The following is a 17922-nucleotide window of genomic DNA, read 5'->3' as shown; positions in this document are numbered from 1 at the left end:
CCTTGTAGCCCATTCTGAAATACTAATAGATGGAACGGAGCCCATATAAACTTTGAGCGAAACAAATTAGCGGAGCCCAAATAGGCGCTGATCCCAAATAGCGAAAATTAGTTGAATCAAAATGTTTTTTTTTTTTTTTGAATTCAAAGGCAGAGGCTGCCAACTTGAACCAAAATGTTGATTTCAAATTCCCTATAAATGTTGAATTGTTGATTTTTTTTTCAAGTAATTTAGGATTTTTATTATATTGATTGGTATTTTTTTTTGTTATGTTGAATTGTACCCGATAAGCTATTGGGTTTGAACCCGATAAACTATTTGCATCTGATTATTGCCCCGCCCTGACAAAAATCTTGCGTCCGCCCCTGCTTCCAAGGTTTTATTTTTAAGCGACCATACAAATGAAAAATGATTACAATTCTATGCAAATCTCACCGTACATTAAATTACATGAAATTTATAACAATACATAATTTTTAGGGAAAATTAGTTATTTGCCACTCCAAAATCTTCAAATTTGAAAAATATCATCTTGAAATTTGAAATTGTAATAATGTCACTCTAAACTTCATTAATTTTTAATTTTGACACTCCAAATAATTAATGACTAAAATACCCTCGGGCTCTTCCTCTCCACTCCAAAGCTGCCTCTGCTTGCTTTGTTTGAGCAGGCTCGACAGATCCATTATGCCGCCTCCGAATCCTTCATTAATCAGGTGCTTCTTCCGGTCTCCCCATCCTTTTTCTCCTAGTATTGCATAATTTGAGTTCTATCTGTTGAAATTTAGGATATACGTGCCTCGTGCTCTTGAAGGGAAATTTGCTGATGGATTTAAAATGTTTTTGTATTTGGATGCATGTTAGAACATTACTTTGTTATCTAATATGTAAGTTGTGTATTTGGTTGGAAAGGATACTGTGAGGAAATGGTGAGTAAGCTGGGGCTTTTCTCTTCAAATGAGACCAAGGATGATGTCAGCACTTCTAATCTCAAGTGGGAACACGGCAACTACTCCGACTGGATTGGAAGCTTATAAAATGAATAGCACTGTATCAGGCGAGGAGAGAAGAGGAAGAGAGTCGGATGAAGAGGAAGAGCCCGAGGGTATTTTAGTTATTAATTATTTGGAGTGGCAAAATTAAAAATGAATGAAGTTTAGAGTGGCCTTATTACAATTTCAAATTTCGGATGACATTTTTCAAATTTAAAAGTTTTGGAGTGGCAAAAAACCAATTTTCTATAATTTATATGGTATTGATGGACTGTCAGATGATTTTAGAATGGCGTGAAAATTAATACACAACCATTCTATAAATGAAGTGATGTATATATTATATTTTTTATTAAAGATTTTTGACATGATTTAAGAAACGCTATCAAGATTGTTAAGGTAAGATGTTGTCAAGGGATCCTAACCCTTATATAATATGCAAATCATAAGAGATAAAACTATGCAACTCATAAGAACTACGAAGACTGTACCATACCAATCAAGCTCGGCCCTGGTTTATATACAACAGGTTCTGTAATCTCCGCTCATAAAAATAGTATAAAAATGGGCCTGTTCAACAAAAGCCCATCTGTCGCTTCAGAAACAGGATGTTCCTTTTAATTGGATTTCAGCAATTGAGATGTTTCTTACGCACAAGAAATTTGCACCCTAGTTCACCCTTATTTAAATTTACAACGAATTCACTTACATTTTGCAACATTCAGAAAAATCGAGTAAAATAACACTATCAAAAAAGAAAAGAAAAATTCAGTACTTTAAAAGGAAGTATGCTCAGGCTATAAGAACAACAGAAGTATCAGCAAAAAAATTGATAACAACAACAAAATCAGACCCTAATACCGAATCCCTTTTGCGACCTCAAAAAAATGTGCAACATTCTCTTCAGGTGTCCCCACCACAATCCCATGCCCCAAATTCAGTATGTGTTTGTAGTTCCCTGCTTTCTTAACAGTTTCATCAATCCGCTTTGTTATAAACTCTTTTGACCCAAAAAGCACCCCTGGGTCCACGTTGCCCTGGACCGCCACATCAGCACCCAGCCGTCGCCTCCCTTCTGCCATGTCAACTGTCCAGTCTAGACTTACCACGTCAACTCCAGTTAGAGAGAGTCTCTCTAATAGTCCACCCGACCCACTTGCGTAGAGAATCAGGGGTAAATTAGGGTGTGTTAATTTTACTGAGTCAACAATTTGTTTTAGGTACGGCAAGCTGAATTCCTCAAAATCTGCAGGGCTGAGCTCAGTGGCCCATGAATCGAAAATTTGTACTGCCTGGGCCCCATTATCAGCTTGGTACTTTACGTATCTAGCCATGGATGTAGCAAATTTTTGTAATAATGCATGCAAAACCTACAAGTACAAAAATTACAGATGTAACACTCACTTTAGTATGAAAATTGAAGTAATAGCAGAACCGTGCGTAATTACATAGAAATTACAGAAAATTTCGAAAAGCACATACATGACAATGGTAAAAAAAAACAGAAGTGGTGAAATTAAATAGTGTAGTGAACAGAAAGAAATATTTATCTATGCCTAATTTTTACCTGAGGTTGAGAGAAGGCCATTCTCTTGATCTTGGAGAAATGCTTGGATGAACCACCTTCTACCACATATGAAGCTAGAGTGAAAGGTGCTCCGACAAATCCCAGCACAGCAGCTTCATTCTTAACCTGACAAATCACCCCTAATCATCAGACAGATTGCCAAGCTCAAAGCTCTCATCAAAGGTAGTAAAATGGAGTGAAAATGTCAAACCTCAGCTCGTAATGTGGTCAAAGCTTGTCCTACGTACGGTACAAATTCTTCTGGTACAAACTCTCTGACTTTACTTACATCCTCAGCTGTGCGCAAAGGGTCATATATGATCGGGCCTTTTCCCTTGACTATGTCAAATGGTATGTTCATGCCAGGTAGAGGTGTTAAAATATCAGAAAACAGTATAACCTGTATTGTAGAATGAAAATCACTGGTTATTATTAAATTAAATGGGAACTTAGCATTAATGAGACTTATGCAAGTTAGATCTATCATTTGACCTTGGATATAAGGCAACCAATATACTATATATTTGCAACTAGAATCCAGCCATTAAAATCAAGATTTCAGTCAATAAATAGCAAATTTGCATCGCCCTTATGAACTGAAGTTACAAAATGGGATGGCTTGATAAAAAAATCCGCTTGGTCTGATACTTTAAAGGGCTTAGGTAAAAGACAGTCCTATTGGTTTGATTTAGTTTAAAGTCTTAGGTAAAAAGAATGTCATACTAAGGTTTAGGACATATTGCCAATGTTTAAATACAACGAGCGATTAATGAAACTGTTAATTGCTTTTACCAAGCATATAAGACATATCACTATAATTTTCAAAAGAAAATTAGACAGTTGTCAGAGATCAATTACCCCGTCAGGCTTGAAGACCTTCCATGGCTGGAGAGAGATTTCAACAACTAGATCAACATTCTCGGATCTTTCGCGAAATGAAGGATACTTTTCACATATCAACTGATAGCTCTGTTAGGACAACACATATACCTTTATTAAACGAAAATCATGAGTACTACTATACCATAAGCAACATAATAGTACCAGGAAGTGTAAACGATTTTCATGTACGTATATGATATACGAAATTACATTCTGATGGTAATTATCAATGTAGCAATGTATTGTTAATTTCACTTTCTTTTTGAAGTTATTAATTTCACTTTCACTTTGAATTCCCCAAATAGTAACAAACATAACTAAAATTATTAAAATTGAAACTATTAATCTTACCAGCACAGTTTACCAGGACACATAGCACCTTTTTGCACTGTAACAGTACTGATAATTGATATGTTTACCAAGATAAGGCAATAATTCCACTTCCAGCTATAACCTCAAATAAACATAGATAATAAAATTGTAAATTAGACATGCCTTCATGTATCTCCCAGCTTGCCTCATCAACCAAACAGGCGGCCTCTCCACCTTCTCCCCTTTTACTGCACGAAGTAACAGCGGCTCAGCCAAGGCCGAAACTTTCGCCTCCGAGATTACCTCTGCATTGCATTTCCACAACTGTCAATTGCATCCAAGAACATCAAAACGAAAAAGTCAAAAGTTCAATTTACCTCCAACGGCGCATCTGATGGTGCTAAGCTTCGATTTAGATCGAAACGGAGAGATGGGATTGGAAACAAGAAACGAAGAGGAATTTGATACCGAGCTGCACATTGATGCCATCCTTCTCCTAATTCTACAACTATCTCTCTCTCCTTAGAGTAAAGAGTAGACTCGATTTCTTTTCGGATAAGAAAGGATAAATCAATAATTTGACGAAATAAATCACGACTTAACGATTTAACTGGGACCGTTAGATAAGGGATCGGAGCGAGTGGAGGAAACTGTCCGAGGTTACCTTTGCGCGCGCGAGAGGCAGCAGCAGTTAGAAAATGGTGAGAAATTTTGGTAAATGTCACGGTGGATCGACCAATCGGAGTATAGATACTGGATTGCGGCGAGATCTCTCGGATAGTAACGGTCAAGGTTAAGAGCTATATTTTGGGCCTCAAGTAACAGCCCAATTTTGGCCCAAAATCCATGTTCTACAAGAATATAATCTCATTCAACTGTTACAAAACTATAGTGAGATTGTCTGCATTTAACTCAGCCGTTTAATTTAGCGGGTTGCTAGTGTTAGCAGTAGCAGAACAAGCAACAAACAGAAAATACACATCCCCATTGAAAAAAAATGTCACCGCGGGATCTTATATATTAAATATACAGCAAAAGAATCAATACATACAAAGCAATAAATAAACAAATTTCGTTAATAATTAACTGTTACAAATCTTATGTCTGAAAGGTGGAAGTTGCATAATCTTTTATCATTGCGTGAATATAAAATATAGATTACGTTTTATATGTCGGGTTTTAAATTTATAAATTACTTCTATTATTGTCAAATTAGTTGTCAACTTGTCATCTATCCGAAATCATTTTGGATTAATTTAAGGCTTCTAATTACTTTTAATTAAACATTAAGCTGATAGTACATATATAATTATTTTGGAAAGGTTGACGTGCTAGCATAGTGATATTCCTTGCTACCTTCTCACAACCCTCTTGAATAGATTTCAAACGATGAATCTAACCAGTTGAAACCGATCTACTTCAAAAATGTTGTATTTACATATAAAAATTATAATTTTTTTGCATTCACTTAATATAAAGTCAAGCTGTCATAAAATAATGAAAAATGAATATATTAAAATTAATTTATAATTCTTCATTTTTTTACCGTTTAACTCTATATCAATTGAATTCAAAATTTTATAATTTTTGCATGTAAATGCATCACTCAACGATTTGGATTCACTGTTGAAACATATTCAATAAGTTTTTGAAGAATATTACGGCATGTCACTATACTACAGGTAGAATGCTAGCCTTGTTTAATTTATTTTACATATAAATTTTATATTGGATTAATGATCCAGCATATTAATTAATGACCCAACATGGTAAACTAATTCTTTATCAATAAATTCTCATTCTTATAAAAATTAATTAAGTGGATTAAATTTATTAACGGTCCCAGGAGGGCCTGATTGAACGCATGCACTTCTTAACTTTTTCTTTATCTTAGACTAATATTCCTTCATATGTCTTCCATCAATAACTGTTTATACAAATGAAAACTGTGTGAGCCAAAATATGATTCTTGTGAAGAAATTGCAATTGTTATATTTAATACTTCCTTTTTGAACTACTTCGAAATTCTCGTCGCTGTTAGATTGGTTACTAAAGTGGATGTGTTATTCGATAACATAGAACTCGTGCATTTAAGACAAACATGCAACCAAATAAAAAACTATAAATTTATAACAAATAGAAAATACCCACATAATAAAGTATATCAGGTAATGTACTTGCTTTATACAGAATTTTGTAATTTTCAAAATTTTAATATTTGTAGATATATTTTTATTACTGAAAACTTTCATTTTATTACACTCATAGATTAGATCTAATTTGTGAGATGACTATTTTTTTTAAATTAAGAGGATGTTAAGAGGAATTATTGAAAATTTTGCCTAGGATGTTAAGAGGAGTTTTTTTTAATAATCAACAATTGTGTGTTTATTTTTTATTTTTAAAAAAAGGTACCTTGTGGTTTTGACTTTTGATTAATTATGTGTAATTTTCTCCATTAAATTTTAATTAATAATATCATACTGGCAAAATTAAAGACGTTATTCTTTACCTATTACTAGCACTTGTCATCATTTATTAATTTTTTTTTTGTTTTCTTGTAGATCATTTTTTACTTATCAATCGAGTTGAAGAACTTGAAGGAGTTAGATCTTTTTTCGTAGAAATAATGAGAATAGAAAAGTGTAGATGAATATTCTGCATGATTTTCTGTTTTTATATAGCAACGAAAAATGAGGTTAATGGATAAATATGAAACACGAGAAAAATTTGGAGACAGAGAAAGCTTTATGGTGATGCTAGTTTGTCTCGAGGAAGCACGAGTTAAAAAAACTAACATGTTTCGTCATGATCATAATGGAGAACCGGTATTTCTCCAGAGAATTTGTACAGGTACTTTAAAGGAAAATTCAAGTCAAAATTCAAGTTTGGATATGCCAGTTAGGAAACATTGGCAATGAAAATGGACATGTACTTAGTTAAGTCATTTCAGCATGAGAGCTGTATTAATTTTGGTGCTATAATTTTTGTGAACCGATTGCAAGGTGTCATTTGGGTAGAAGACTTTTAGCCTCTCTAAGATAATGAACGTGCATAATGTATTCCTTAATACACTTTGTTCGTCCCCATGTTTGCATCAAATTTTTATATATTTTACATCATGATATTTAAACGACATATGTAAACTTCTTTTGCTCTTAGTCATGTATCGAGCTCAACAATTAATTTTTTGAAACGTCATTTAAAATATCCAAGGTCCTAAATAGCAATTATTGTGTCATCGTGGAGAGGCTAAACAAAAAGCTATCGTGAATAGCATAGTTACAATGAAAACTATTGTAAATATCATTTTTTTTTCTCTTTTCAAAAATTATATTCTATATTTCCACTAATTATCAATATTATCAACATTAGAGATATGGAGTAACAATCAAATGACAACTATTCTAAATTTATATTTTTTTTTCAATCATGCAAATAAGAAAAAAAAAAAGATTAACAAGATAACATTCTTTAATAGTTCATACTTCATAGTATTATTGATTATAATAGAGAAAAAGTAATTAATTTTACAAATGAAATGAAGCCGGTACTTATTTGATCATTTTACATATTATAATAATTGAATTTAGCTTTCAATTGAAACGAAGGGCAATAATTTTACAAGTGAATATTAAACGAAGAACAAACAAAAGAAAGAATTATTATTTGAATATTTTTCGATATAGAAGGAGATACTAAATCACAAATAGAACTTCTTGCACAGAGTTTGATTTATCATACCTAGCATAGCGGACCATGTAGCATCACAAAATAGGAACATAAGCATAGAAACTCATGTAAATTGCAAAAAGAAAAAAAAAAAAAAAAAAAAAAACTCATGTAGCATAGCGATCCGCTATAGCGCATAGTGCTTAGAGGTAATAGCAGTCCGCTATTACAACTACAACAATTATAACTGAATTAACACACTTTTATCTCATACCTTAGATTTTATAATCCAATAAAACTATAGCGCACATATATCTAGCTATTTACAACCTTAAAAATATCTGTTACAAATGCAGTTAACAAAAGTTCCGAGTTCAAACTAAATTAGATATATCTATATTAATCACAATGGATCAAGGATAGTGCATAATTTCCTCAATATTTATTTTTGTAAATGTTGAATTAACTAAAAAAAACGAATTATAATTCGAACGAGCTCGAAAGACAGTTTAGCTGATCAGTATACGCTATCACTAATTAAGCATACCAGTTTCATAATTGCCATCCATGTGTTGAGCCCCGTTTATTAATTAAACTTAAAATTCGACTAATGACCTGCAAATGCTGTTAATTGAATTGTCTTTTTCTGAAAGCTCTGTTAATTGAATTGTCATAATATCTTTCGGATAGTAACGAAACGGGCTGTGGCTGCATCCCTGAATTATATGTTAATTGGGCTTTGATGGGCCGAACGACTCAAAATTTGACCCAAAATTAATAGCTGCTGAATAATGTTCAACGTAGATTGTACAAATTGTGGGAATCAAGGCCATTATATCATCCAACAAACGAAAGGAAGAAAGCAAACTAAGGCATCGAAAACCAAAATTAATTAAACAAAGTATAACAAATGCCTGATTAATTAGTTTAGTAAATGCATTCTTACTTGCAAAAGAAGCTATACAAATGATCATTAGTTCAGCAGATATTTGAACTTCATAAAATGGTATCATAATATAGGGCATGCCAGAGAAATCACTTTCTACAAAATATAACCCCCCCTTTCCCTGGTACATATTACAGTGAAATAATATTCACTTATATTAGCCAATCTGACTTGCCTTTTAAAGCAGCTCCGCTTGTGCTAGCACTAGCAGAACAAACAAGAAACAGCAAATTCATATCCCCCTTGGGACCAGAATATATCATCACATATAGTTTTAATGTTTTATATCTTATAACCAATCTAGTAGTAGCTGCTATAGGAACCGGATTCTGACAAATCTTCATCATGCTGCAAGTTCACAAAAGATATGAAAATTTTAGTTACTAACTAAAAGAAATAAAATTAATTTAATACAATCAAAGTGTTAATTATCTTTTATGATAATTTTTTGTCAAAAAAGTGGCAAACTCGACCCGTTTCTGTTAAAAAGAAATTATATTAAAGAGGAAAAGGAAAACCATAGCAGTACTGATCAACACAAAACTAACCTAGCCGCAATTGGTACCAAAGGTAACCCTAACAAGTCATCAACATAGCAAAACATCCTACAACTTACAATACCAATCCAGCAACCATAAAAATTAAACAATACAGAGATACAGACCCTATAATTTAAACAAATGTAAACTACAACAAGGTATGTTTTAATTTAATAGAGAGTACCTGACACAGACGGATGCTTGCTATGGATGAATTTACTTCATCATCTATCACCTGGAGTTATAGTGTAAGAAGATTATGCGGTGCAATACATAATTTACAAATATCCAAGGAGATCAATGAGTGTCAGATTTGCTTTTTTTGCATAAAATTTTTACGACTCAATTTAGTTATGGACATTAGTTCTTCGTCAATACACATAAATTTGTTGTGCATTTCAGTCATAAAGACGAAGCAAACACTTGAAAAAGCACAAGAGACTTGACATTTGAGAACATATTAACCAACTATCATGAGGCTTAAAAAATTGAAAAAAAAAAAACACACACACACACACACACACATGAACAAATTGAGATTTACCTTCCCCATTACATCAGTCTCCTCTCGCCGTATCTTATTTTCATAAGGCACATTAATTTTTGAAGCTATAACATCATATCGAGTTCTTTCCTGAAATACAAACTAACTTTATATCAACATTCAGAGGTACAATTCATAAGGGAAATTGTAATTTAGAGAATATGAAATTACCTCAGATGACATATTCTTCCAGGTTTCGAATCCTCTTTGAGAAACCTCTATCAAAAGATGACCTTCAAAATCCCGACTAAATTCTTCCCTGAACATGTGAAAAGACAAAACCAGGCCCAAATAATAAGTAAAAACAATAACTAAATATGCGAAGGACAAAATACAAAATTAATTTGATGCTGAGATAGAAAACCTTACATAAAGAAACAAAAAGGCGATCTAGGCTGATCTCTAAATTCTGAAGATATCATTGATTCTTTTGTGATGGTTAACAATATCTTCTCGTCTGGTTCCTCTTGAATCCCACACCATTCATCATACTTTCTTCTCCTCTTTACGTTGAACTCCTCACAGTCGTGCATATCAGCTAGAGCGATTGGTACTGATGCTCCACATAACTCACTACAATAACCCCAATCAATCAACCGCAAAGATAAATCAGCAAAATAATGAAAGAAAACCATGAAAAATATGAGAACTCAAGAATAATACTCTCACCATTTGCTAAAGGCGCTTCCATCAGGGGCGCGGAGAGGGGGATAAAGAGCGTGAACACGCTTCCTCGCCATTATCTCTCTTTCTATCTCGCGCAATATAATAGAGAAAAGTGCTTTAGTAATGCAACTGAAAATCCGGGTTTTAGAGGGAGCCAGATCAGAAAACCGGCGGACAAAAGCGCGCAACTTGAAAAGTGAAAAGTTTTGGAAAATAAAAAGGTTGCATCATTTTTAATGCGCGGGGAAAGGATGGATGGTTGGGGCAATTTGTGAAATTTTCGGGCGAATTTTTAATTGGCGCGCGATTAGAAAACATCTCAACAGGGCGCCACGATTGCTGCTTAGCTGTCAGCCTGTCAGCGAATCTGAACCGATGGGAGGTGATCGTACGGCATAAAATTGATGGGAGGACGTCATTTGATGGGATCGAGATGATTCAATCGTACGGTGCAAAATTTTCTTATCCGATATAAGGTCTTCAATCTTCAATTTTAAGAAAGAATCTGACTGATGAGAGCGTCGATATCGGATCAGACGGTTATGATCAAAGCTACAAATCTGGACAATTTAAACAGCTCTCTCTGTAACGCTTTATTCAGCTCGTGAGATTAGAAACAGAGAGCAGAGATGTTGCAAGGTCTTATCTGGTGTTTGACAAGTTTGAGGGGATTCGACGATGTTGTGTAGGACCCGCGCAGGCAGGAAACAAATTGTTTCATTATTGTATTGATTATGTTTGGGCCAAGGCCTTCTTAATTTTTCCTGGTAACTTTGGGCAAGGCCTTTTTCCAACGGTCATTGGGCCTAACTTATAAAAATCAGGTTCATCGTGCTAATTAAACTGCTAATTTATAAAATTTAACAAATGTTCAACCTATCCGCTTCTTATTAATTTATTGCAAAAATTGCTGAAATGATCCGATTTTAGACAAAAAGAAATTTTGAGTTATTTCAGAGAAGACGAACTTAACTTATAAAACACATGAAATAGTTCAACACAAGCAATGAAATAAGAAAACGAGGCAACTTTATATGTTTTGACTGGTAATTTTTACTCTTTTAAGGTGTTTCTTTTACCTTGTAATTTTCTTTCATTCCAGGCCTAATTAAAAGGAGATTATGTCTCGGCATACTTTCCAATAAAAAGAACAGATACACAAGAAAGAGAAGGAAAATTTAAGCAAATATATATTTTCAAATTATGAAGAATGCATGGCTACATAATCTATAATAACACTATATATCTTAAATTACTACTTCAAGTAGGTACACTAAAATAAGAAGTAATTACTACGCTGGATCCATCACATATATGTACATCACTAGCTAGAGTTAGTAAACTCAAATAAAAATGCCCTTAATGAAGTAGTATATATCTTATTGCTCAAGTGATATAATTATCACGGAATATAGATATAGTTGCTGCACTTGCAACGCCATGCCTCGGGGTAGTACTCGGTCGAGGTGGTTGCACCAGGCGGCACCGGAATGTGCACCGGATGACATGGTGTGCATGACCCACACTTTCTTGTGCAAGTTGGTGGGTGTGATCCGGGCCCCGCCTTGTTCAATGGTAGCAACTTCTCCTTCATTGCTTCTCTGCTATATTTCTGAGCGTGATTATCCTGTAAAATTTAATTCAAAAATAAATTAGTTGGATTTGACATCGTGTGCCTTTTTTTATATATTTTTGAAATCGTAAATGCTATGAAAAATATATCATTTCAAGTTTTCAACACAAGATTGTGCAGCTAAGTGACTTAATGGATTGCTATGTGATTTATATTTGGGTTGTCTAAAATTAATTATTTATCTCAAGTGATGGTGATGGTTTGCTGGTATATATTTAGTTATATTGATAATATGATAATAATGTAATTGTTCTTCTTCCTTGAGTTGAAGGAAAAGGAAAAATGGATTTGAATATATATTTGCATTCAAATTATTTATGTTTATTCTAAACATGGAAGCGAATGGCTTAATGTAATGGAGATAGGAGGAGGAAATTACAGATATGAATGAGAAATTCCGTTTCTTAATTATTTGTAAAACTAAAAGAAAAACCATGTTTTCTCAACTTGTTTCATTCTTAATAAACGAGTGATTAAATGTGGATACCTTCTTGTAATGACTTATTCTCCAACTCTTCAATTCTGGGCAATGAAAAAGAATAACAAATGAAATCAAATTAGTAAAAAAAAAATGGTTGTTGACCATTCTGCACTTAGCACTTCAGTACAATATAAAATCTTATTAATCATCCCAGGAGAAATATAATCAACATTACAACTATATATGAAGCTTGCTTATTTACCTTGGTAAGAATGTCCCTGGCTGGTTGCCATGAGAAGAGCACAGATAATGAGAAAATACAATTGTCCACACATCAGGCGCAATTGGAGAGAGAACACACACTACAAGCACATAGACAGCTAGCAGATATCTCAGAGACTCAGACGTGTTAATATATTCTTCAAAATTTATTATGTGTGCCAAAATTGCTTATATGGAGAATTATCTGGTTGGATGTCCATGTGGAGAATTGGCATAGGAGGAAAAAGATTCAAAAAGCTGCTGCTAATATTTTTTGCTATCAGAAGAAAAGTCTCTGTTAAAGTGTTAATAGTATTTTTCCCTTTTCACGCTAAAGTTTATTAGTCTCTGGCTCTCTGTACAAAAGTTATCAGTGGCAATTCGGACAACAGTAGTCAGTAGATGAATAAATCAGTAAAAGTAAAAAAGAAAAGAGAAAAACAGCAATATTAATTCCTTCATGATAACCCAATGATAAAAGACAGCACTAGAAGTTTTTGGAATATTTTTGCTAATTTTGTAGAATTTTTAAAAATCATTGTTTTTCTAAAAATTTTATTATTATTTTATTTAATGAAAAACTGTGATTTTCAAAAAAAAAAAATAGTGTAAAAAAGTTCCAAAACTGTAAAATTTGGTCTCGAAGTACATTTTAATATGAAGATTATGTTGGAAGGTTCGAATCGACTATTTGAACTTTGAAAATGAAATTACACCCTATATTTTCAAAGTTTTCAAAGTCCAAACAGTCAATCTAAACCATTCAACATGATGGAAATATTAAAATGTGCTTGCAGATCAATATATATATATATAACGAGAATGGGTAAGTTCAAAACGTTTTTTTCCTAGCTTCTGGAACAAACGACTCAATTTTCCAATTTTCAAAGTCCAAACAGTTGATCCAAACCATTAGATATTTAATCTATATTAAAATGTGTTTGGTGACCAAATTTTACATTTTTTTTAATTTTTTTACTATTTATTAAGATGGTTTAAAAATCACTATTTTTATTAAAATTTTGCACTATTGAAAAACAACGATTTTTAAACTATCTTAATAAATAGTAAAAAAATTCCAAAAAATATAAAATTGGGTCTTCAAACACATTTTAATATATATTGAACATCTAACTGTTTGGACTTTAAAAATCAGAAAACCAATTCATTTGTTTTGGAGGCTAGAAAAAATCGTTTTGAACTTAATTAGCCATTCTCTCAATAGGCTATGACGCTTTTGTTGAGTCGGTTGCCGATTCAGTTATGATAATATTGATCCAAAGAATATAATTCGGTCTCGATGATTGTCTTTTAGCTACTCCAGTTTTGCTGACATGGCAATAACCATTTGCTGGTTGAAAGTAATGTTCTTCTAAAATGACTTATTCTAGGTTAGAACTAATTATGGATTCATTGTATTTGCAACCGAAAGTACAAAATGTTTGCAAGGTTCAAAATCGAATTTGTAATATCTAAATAAGGTTATGAATTTAGGTCCCATATGGATGATAATGAATATATTTCGTATTTTCTAAAAAGAGACGCATTTAATTTTTATAAGAGATTTGAAAAATATCGGAGAAAATGAGGTCCTTTCCAAAACAAGAAGTATTTATGGTTCATAGTGAAAACCAGAAAGGCAGATAAAAATCATAGGATCAGACAATCAGTAAAAACTGTATTATACATGCATCATTTGTATAAAATAATTTCGTGTAATTACTTGTGATCGAAAATAATCAATTAAAATAAGTTCACCGATGATAGCTTATCCGAATGAGGAGAAATGAAATTGTCCTCTTTTATTTTTTATTTTTTCTGTGTTTCTTTTAAAATAACTCAAGTACAAAATCAATCTGGCTCTTTTGAATACTCCTCTCTCGTCTTGATTACAACAACACTACTTTGTGCTAATGACAAGGAATTATATAGGTCCACAATCTACCAGTCTGAGTATGAACACAGAAAATCATGCAGGCTCACTATGTACTGATTTGAGAGCAGTAACTCTTGGTTCCTTTTTTTTTTTTTTCTGATTTTTCTTGTCTACTTTGTAAAGGGGTTTCAATTGTAATAGTATAAGTACTGATGCAAATGTTGTATGTACTAGTACGAAATGATATGTAACTAGTTTTGTCCTGATTAATGAAATATTGCCTACGGATTTTCAACCAAAAAAAATGAAATTGCACATTCCAAACTAGTCAAATGAAAAATAAAAAAAATTCAGAAGTTATTTTTATGGTAATTTACTTGCTCAAATCACAATCTCTTTTTGCTGTCAGAAAAATGAAAGTTTTGTTTTTCAAGTTTCAATATTCATAAAAAAAATGTTAACGGATTATAAAATGCGATCTTTTACATAAAAAAAAATTGTTATCTTTATCATTGGATTAAAAAATTGTTTCTCAAAGCACCTCTCTAGAATATGAAAATTTTGAATATTTATAGACAAATTTTAAACCGTTCTCTTAAACCAAATGATTCAAGTAAGATATTATCTAATAGTTTTTTCAGTACTAACAGCAAATGTTAGATTGGACGTGTATTGTCTAATCTAAAATAAATGGACTAAATTTATGTGGACTGGACGAAGTTGGTACGGCTGTAGATGTAGTGGAGCCAACCTCATTTACTGCATCACTTTCCTACTGTAGTCTGTAGCGGTGTACTACTGTAGCCTGTACCCTGTACTCCTGTAGGCCTTGGTAAACCTTAATTTTTCCTCCCAAGTCTCATCTCTTTTTGAGTCTACATTCTAGGTAACAGAATATTTCTGTTTACATCAGGACCGTCCGATCATAATTCGGGCCAATCTGGCTCAAGGTAAAATGTCCGGGGCACCTTTAATTCGTGCCTTTGCTGATCACACGGTCCAGATCTAAGCAGAAATATTATGTTACCTTAGGTAATATGAAGTGCATCTCTTTTCAGACTTATGTGAAGTGAATTAAGTGATGAAAAGTGAGATGGCTACTTTAGTTAGGGTTTTGTTCTTTAGTCTTTGTTGGCATCCTTCCTGCAGAACCTTGTCTATTTTTGGGGTCGCATCCCTACCCCAGCTTGATTATATATATTTTCTCAAGTACTAGGTTTGGTTAAATTTTCTTTTTTGGTCTTAATCTTCTTAGATTCAATTGTTTTCCTTTTGAGGATATTGGAGTATTTCTAAAAAGGCTCGTTCGTGCATTACCAGTAAAATTAAAAATTAATATACATAAATTTTGATGCGATAAATAGAATGAATAATGTATAATTATAAAGAGAGGGTTCAAATGTCTCTACCATGCCTCTATTTTTAAAAACTTTAAAACCTCAAAATTTAAAACTTAAAAGTTAAAATAAAACCGTTGGATCTAATCTATATCATTTTATCTATTCACATGTAAAAAAATTATGATATTTCAATTTTGTTTTGATTGTCAACAAGAACTTATAAAAAATCTACTAATGTGGACAATTTCTAGACATTGATTTTTCAACTAATTGATTCACATAAAAACAAAATTGAAATGTGATAATTTTTTATGAGCACATAAAGAAAATAACATAGATTATATCTAACGGTTTTATTTTAACTCTTAAGTGTTAAATTTTGAGTTATTGAAGTTTTAAAAAATGGAGGCATGATGGAGACAAAAAATGGAGATATTTGATAAAAAAAATATTTTAACGCATTAAATAACTAAACTAAATTTGTCAATGTATTAAAGACTTAAAGTTCTTGTGTGCGGTATTAAAAGAATGGGTTGACAATTTATTTCTTAATAAATATTAGAGTGACATTATATTAAATTATAATACGCCAAGACAAATTAAAAATTAATCATGTACAAATATAATATTATACATAATTCATTCTTTCTAGCACATCAAAATTCGTTCACACATGTTCTCTATTTTTATATAACCCTTCAGATGAGCATTAGACAATCACCGAACGAGAGTCCAAATCAGCTGAAATATTCAGTCAGATTTCTGGGTCTGAAATCCTCTCCTCTCTCCTCTTTCTAAGTTAACCCTACTCAGAATCTTATTTTTCCTAACTAATCAAAGAAAAATATTATCTTTAGGAGTAATTCGGACTTGTCTATACAAAAATAATTTTAAATTTTAAATATTTTACATGCAAACATTAAGGTAGAATGATTTCAATGATTTGGATTATTTAAAATCAATCCAATAGATTTTAGAGTTGAGTTCACAAAGAAACATGGTGAACTTAAGAAATGAAAAAACAGTAAAGACATGTTTAATTGACCATCTCCATAAAAGTTTGTCCTCAAATAGTATTATATATCTAAATAAAAATGAAGGAATTTGTCATTTTTGCAAATATAACCCTGTCAATTGTTTGGTGAATACAATTTGTAAAGAAGAGGCAGAAAAAAGAGAAACAACTGAAATAAATCTATCTTGGATAATAGAAAAGAGATTAGGATATTGGTGTTGCAATGGTAGTTCATCACACCATCTATCAAGAATATCCTTCAGTCTACCAGCTGCAGAGTTATCTAAAAAACGTATTCACCACTTGTTAAATGAACTAGTAAGAGTTTGTTTACTGATCGACCAGTGTTATGTGGTCGTGGAATTTTCTTTTAAGAATTTTATTGTGGTATATTATTTAACAAATGTACAAATCAACGAGTATAAAATTAGATGCGGTATATCTATTGTGGATTAGTTTATTTTCTATCAAATAAAAGTATCAGATTTTATATATAAATTTAACAATTATGATAATGAAGAACATAGTAAGATCTTCTATCTTATATAGAAAAAAGCCAGTTAAACAGTTTGTTTTAGATGAAAATGAGAATTTAAATAAAGCCCATTCATCATTTAGAAAGAAGAAATAATTGTCTCTCGCTAGTCAAAATTTTAAAATTTAGATTTTCAAAAGCTAAAAACGGTGATTATGATTTTATGGATTTGATATAATTTTATTATTATTAAAACTTACTTTATAAATTAAAAAAAAAGGTAGCATGTGCAAGAGAATGTTCCAGTGTTCTAATCGGTTGAACTGTAATGACAAATGATTAATTTTGCTACTCATGACACACGTACAATTGCATTTAGACCCACGCTAATGTGTGCGTTACAAGAAAATAAATTATTTACCATGACAAAGGTAACTAATTATAAGACCAAACCAATTTCTTATACATGTTACATTTTTTTTTTTTTCTAATGAAAGAATAAAATGAAAGCGTTATTAATGTTAGACAAATTTAATAAAAAATAATAAATGATATAAATGTGGGAGCTTTTAAAATATTAAATGATAATATGATATTATGAATTTAAAATTATATTTTCAAAAGATATAAATGACATTCGCCCTTCTATTAATCTATCTAGAGCTGTTCGCCTGTTCCACTGCTTTTATTTCTCATAATGGAAGACATTAAACTTCTATTCATGCTCCGAAGTCCAAACACTTGTTTACAGATGCGTGCAAGATTGCACGGGACGAAATGT

General features: G+C 32.0%; 3 protein-coding genes across 3 annotated transcripts; all 3 read right to left on the bottom strand.

Annotated features, from left to right (window-relative positions):
* Positions 1 to 1671: 1671 nt before the first annotated feature.
* HEME2 (Uroporphyrinogen decarboxylase) lies at positions 1672 to 4407 on the bottom strand. Its single transcript, XM_078303653.1, has 6 exons — positions 4131 to 4407; positions 3937 to 4058; positions 3418 to 3528; positions 2771 to 2959; positions 2560 to 2685; positions 1672 to 2362 (listed from the first exon to the last, which is right to left on the bottom strand). The coding sequence occupies exons 1-6, from the start codon at positions 4240 to 4242 to the stop codon at positions 1847 to 1849; spliced, it is 1176 nt and encodes a 391-aa protein (XP_078159779.1). The 5' UTR covers positions 4243 to 4407; the 3' UTR covers positions 1672 to 1846.
* Positions 4408 to 8341: 3934 nt separating this feature from the next.
* On the bottom strand, positions 8342 to 10288 carry LOC144555941 (HMG-box (high mobility group) DNA-binding family protein). The gene is made up of 6 exons (XM_078304385.1): positions 10124 to 10288; positions 9824 to 10027; positions 9626 to 9713; positions 9455 to 9544; positions 9095 to 9145; positions 8342 to 8719 (listed from the first exon to the last, which is right to left on the bottom strand). Exons 1-6 carry the CDS (start codon positions 10192 to 10194, stop codon positions 8672 to 8674), a joined length of 552 nt encoding a protein of 183 aa, XP_078160511.1. The 5' UTR covers positions 10195 to 10288; the 3' UTR covers positions 8342 to 8671.
* A 1154-nt stretch (positions 10289 to 11442) lies between these two features.
* On the bottom strand, positions 11443 to 12655 carry LOC144555354 (EPIDERMAL PATTERNING FACTOR-like protein 6). The gene is made up of 3 exons (XM_078303652.1): positions 12437 to 12655; positions 12241 to 12275; positions 11443 to 11747 (listed from the first exon to the last, which is right to left on the bottom strand). Exons 1-3 carry the CDS (start codon positions 12507 to 12509, stop codon positions 11523 to 11525), a joined length of 333 nt encoding a protein of 110 aa, XP_078159778.1. The 5' UTR covers positions 12510 to 12655; the 3' UTR covers positions 11443 to 11522.
* Between the last annotated feature and the right edge of the window lie 5267 nt (positions 12656 to 17922).

The sequence above is a fragment of the Carex rostrata genome, chromosome 6, assembly GCF_964058835.1.
Source record: "Carex rostrata chromosome 6, lpCarRost1.2, whole genome shotgun sequence".
Taxonomy (NCBI): Eukaryota; Viridiplantae; Streptophyta; class Magnoliopsida; order Poales; family Cyperaceae; genus Carex; species Carex rostrata.
This window is presented reverse-complemented; position numbering and strand designations above follow the sequence as displayed.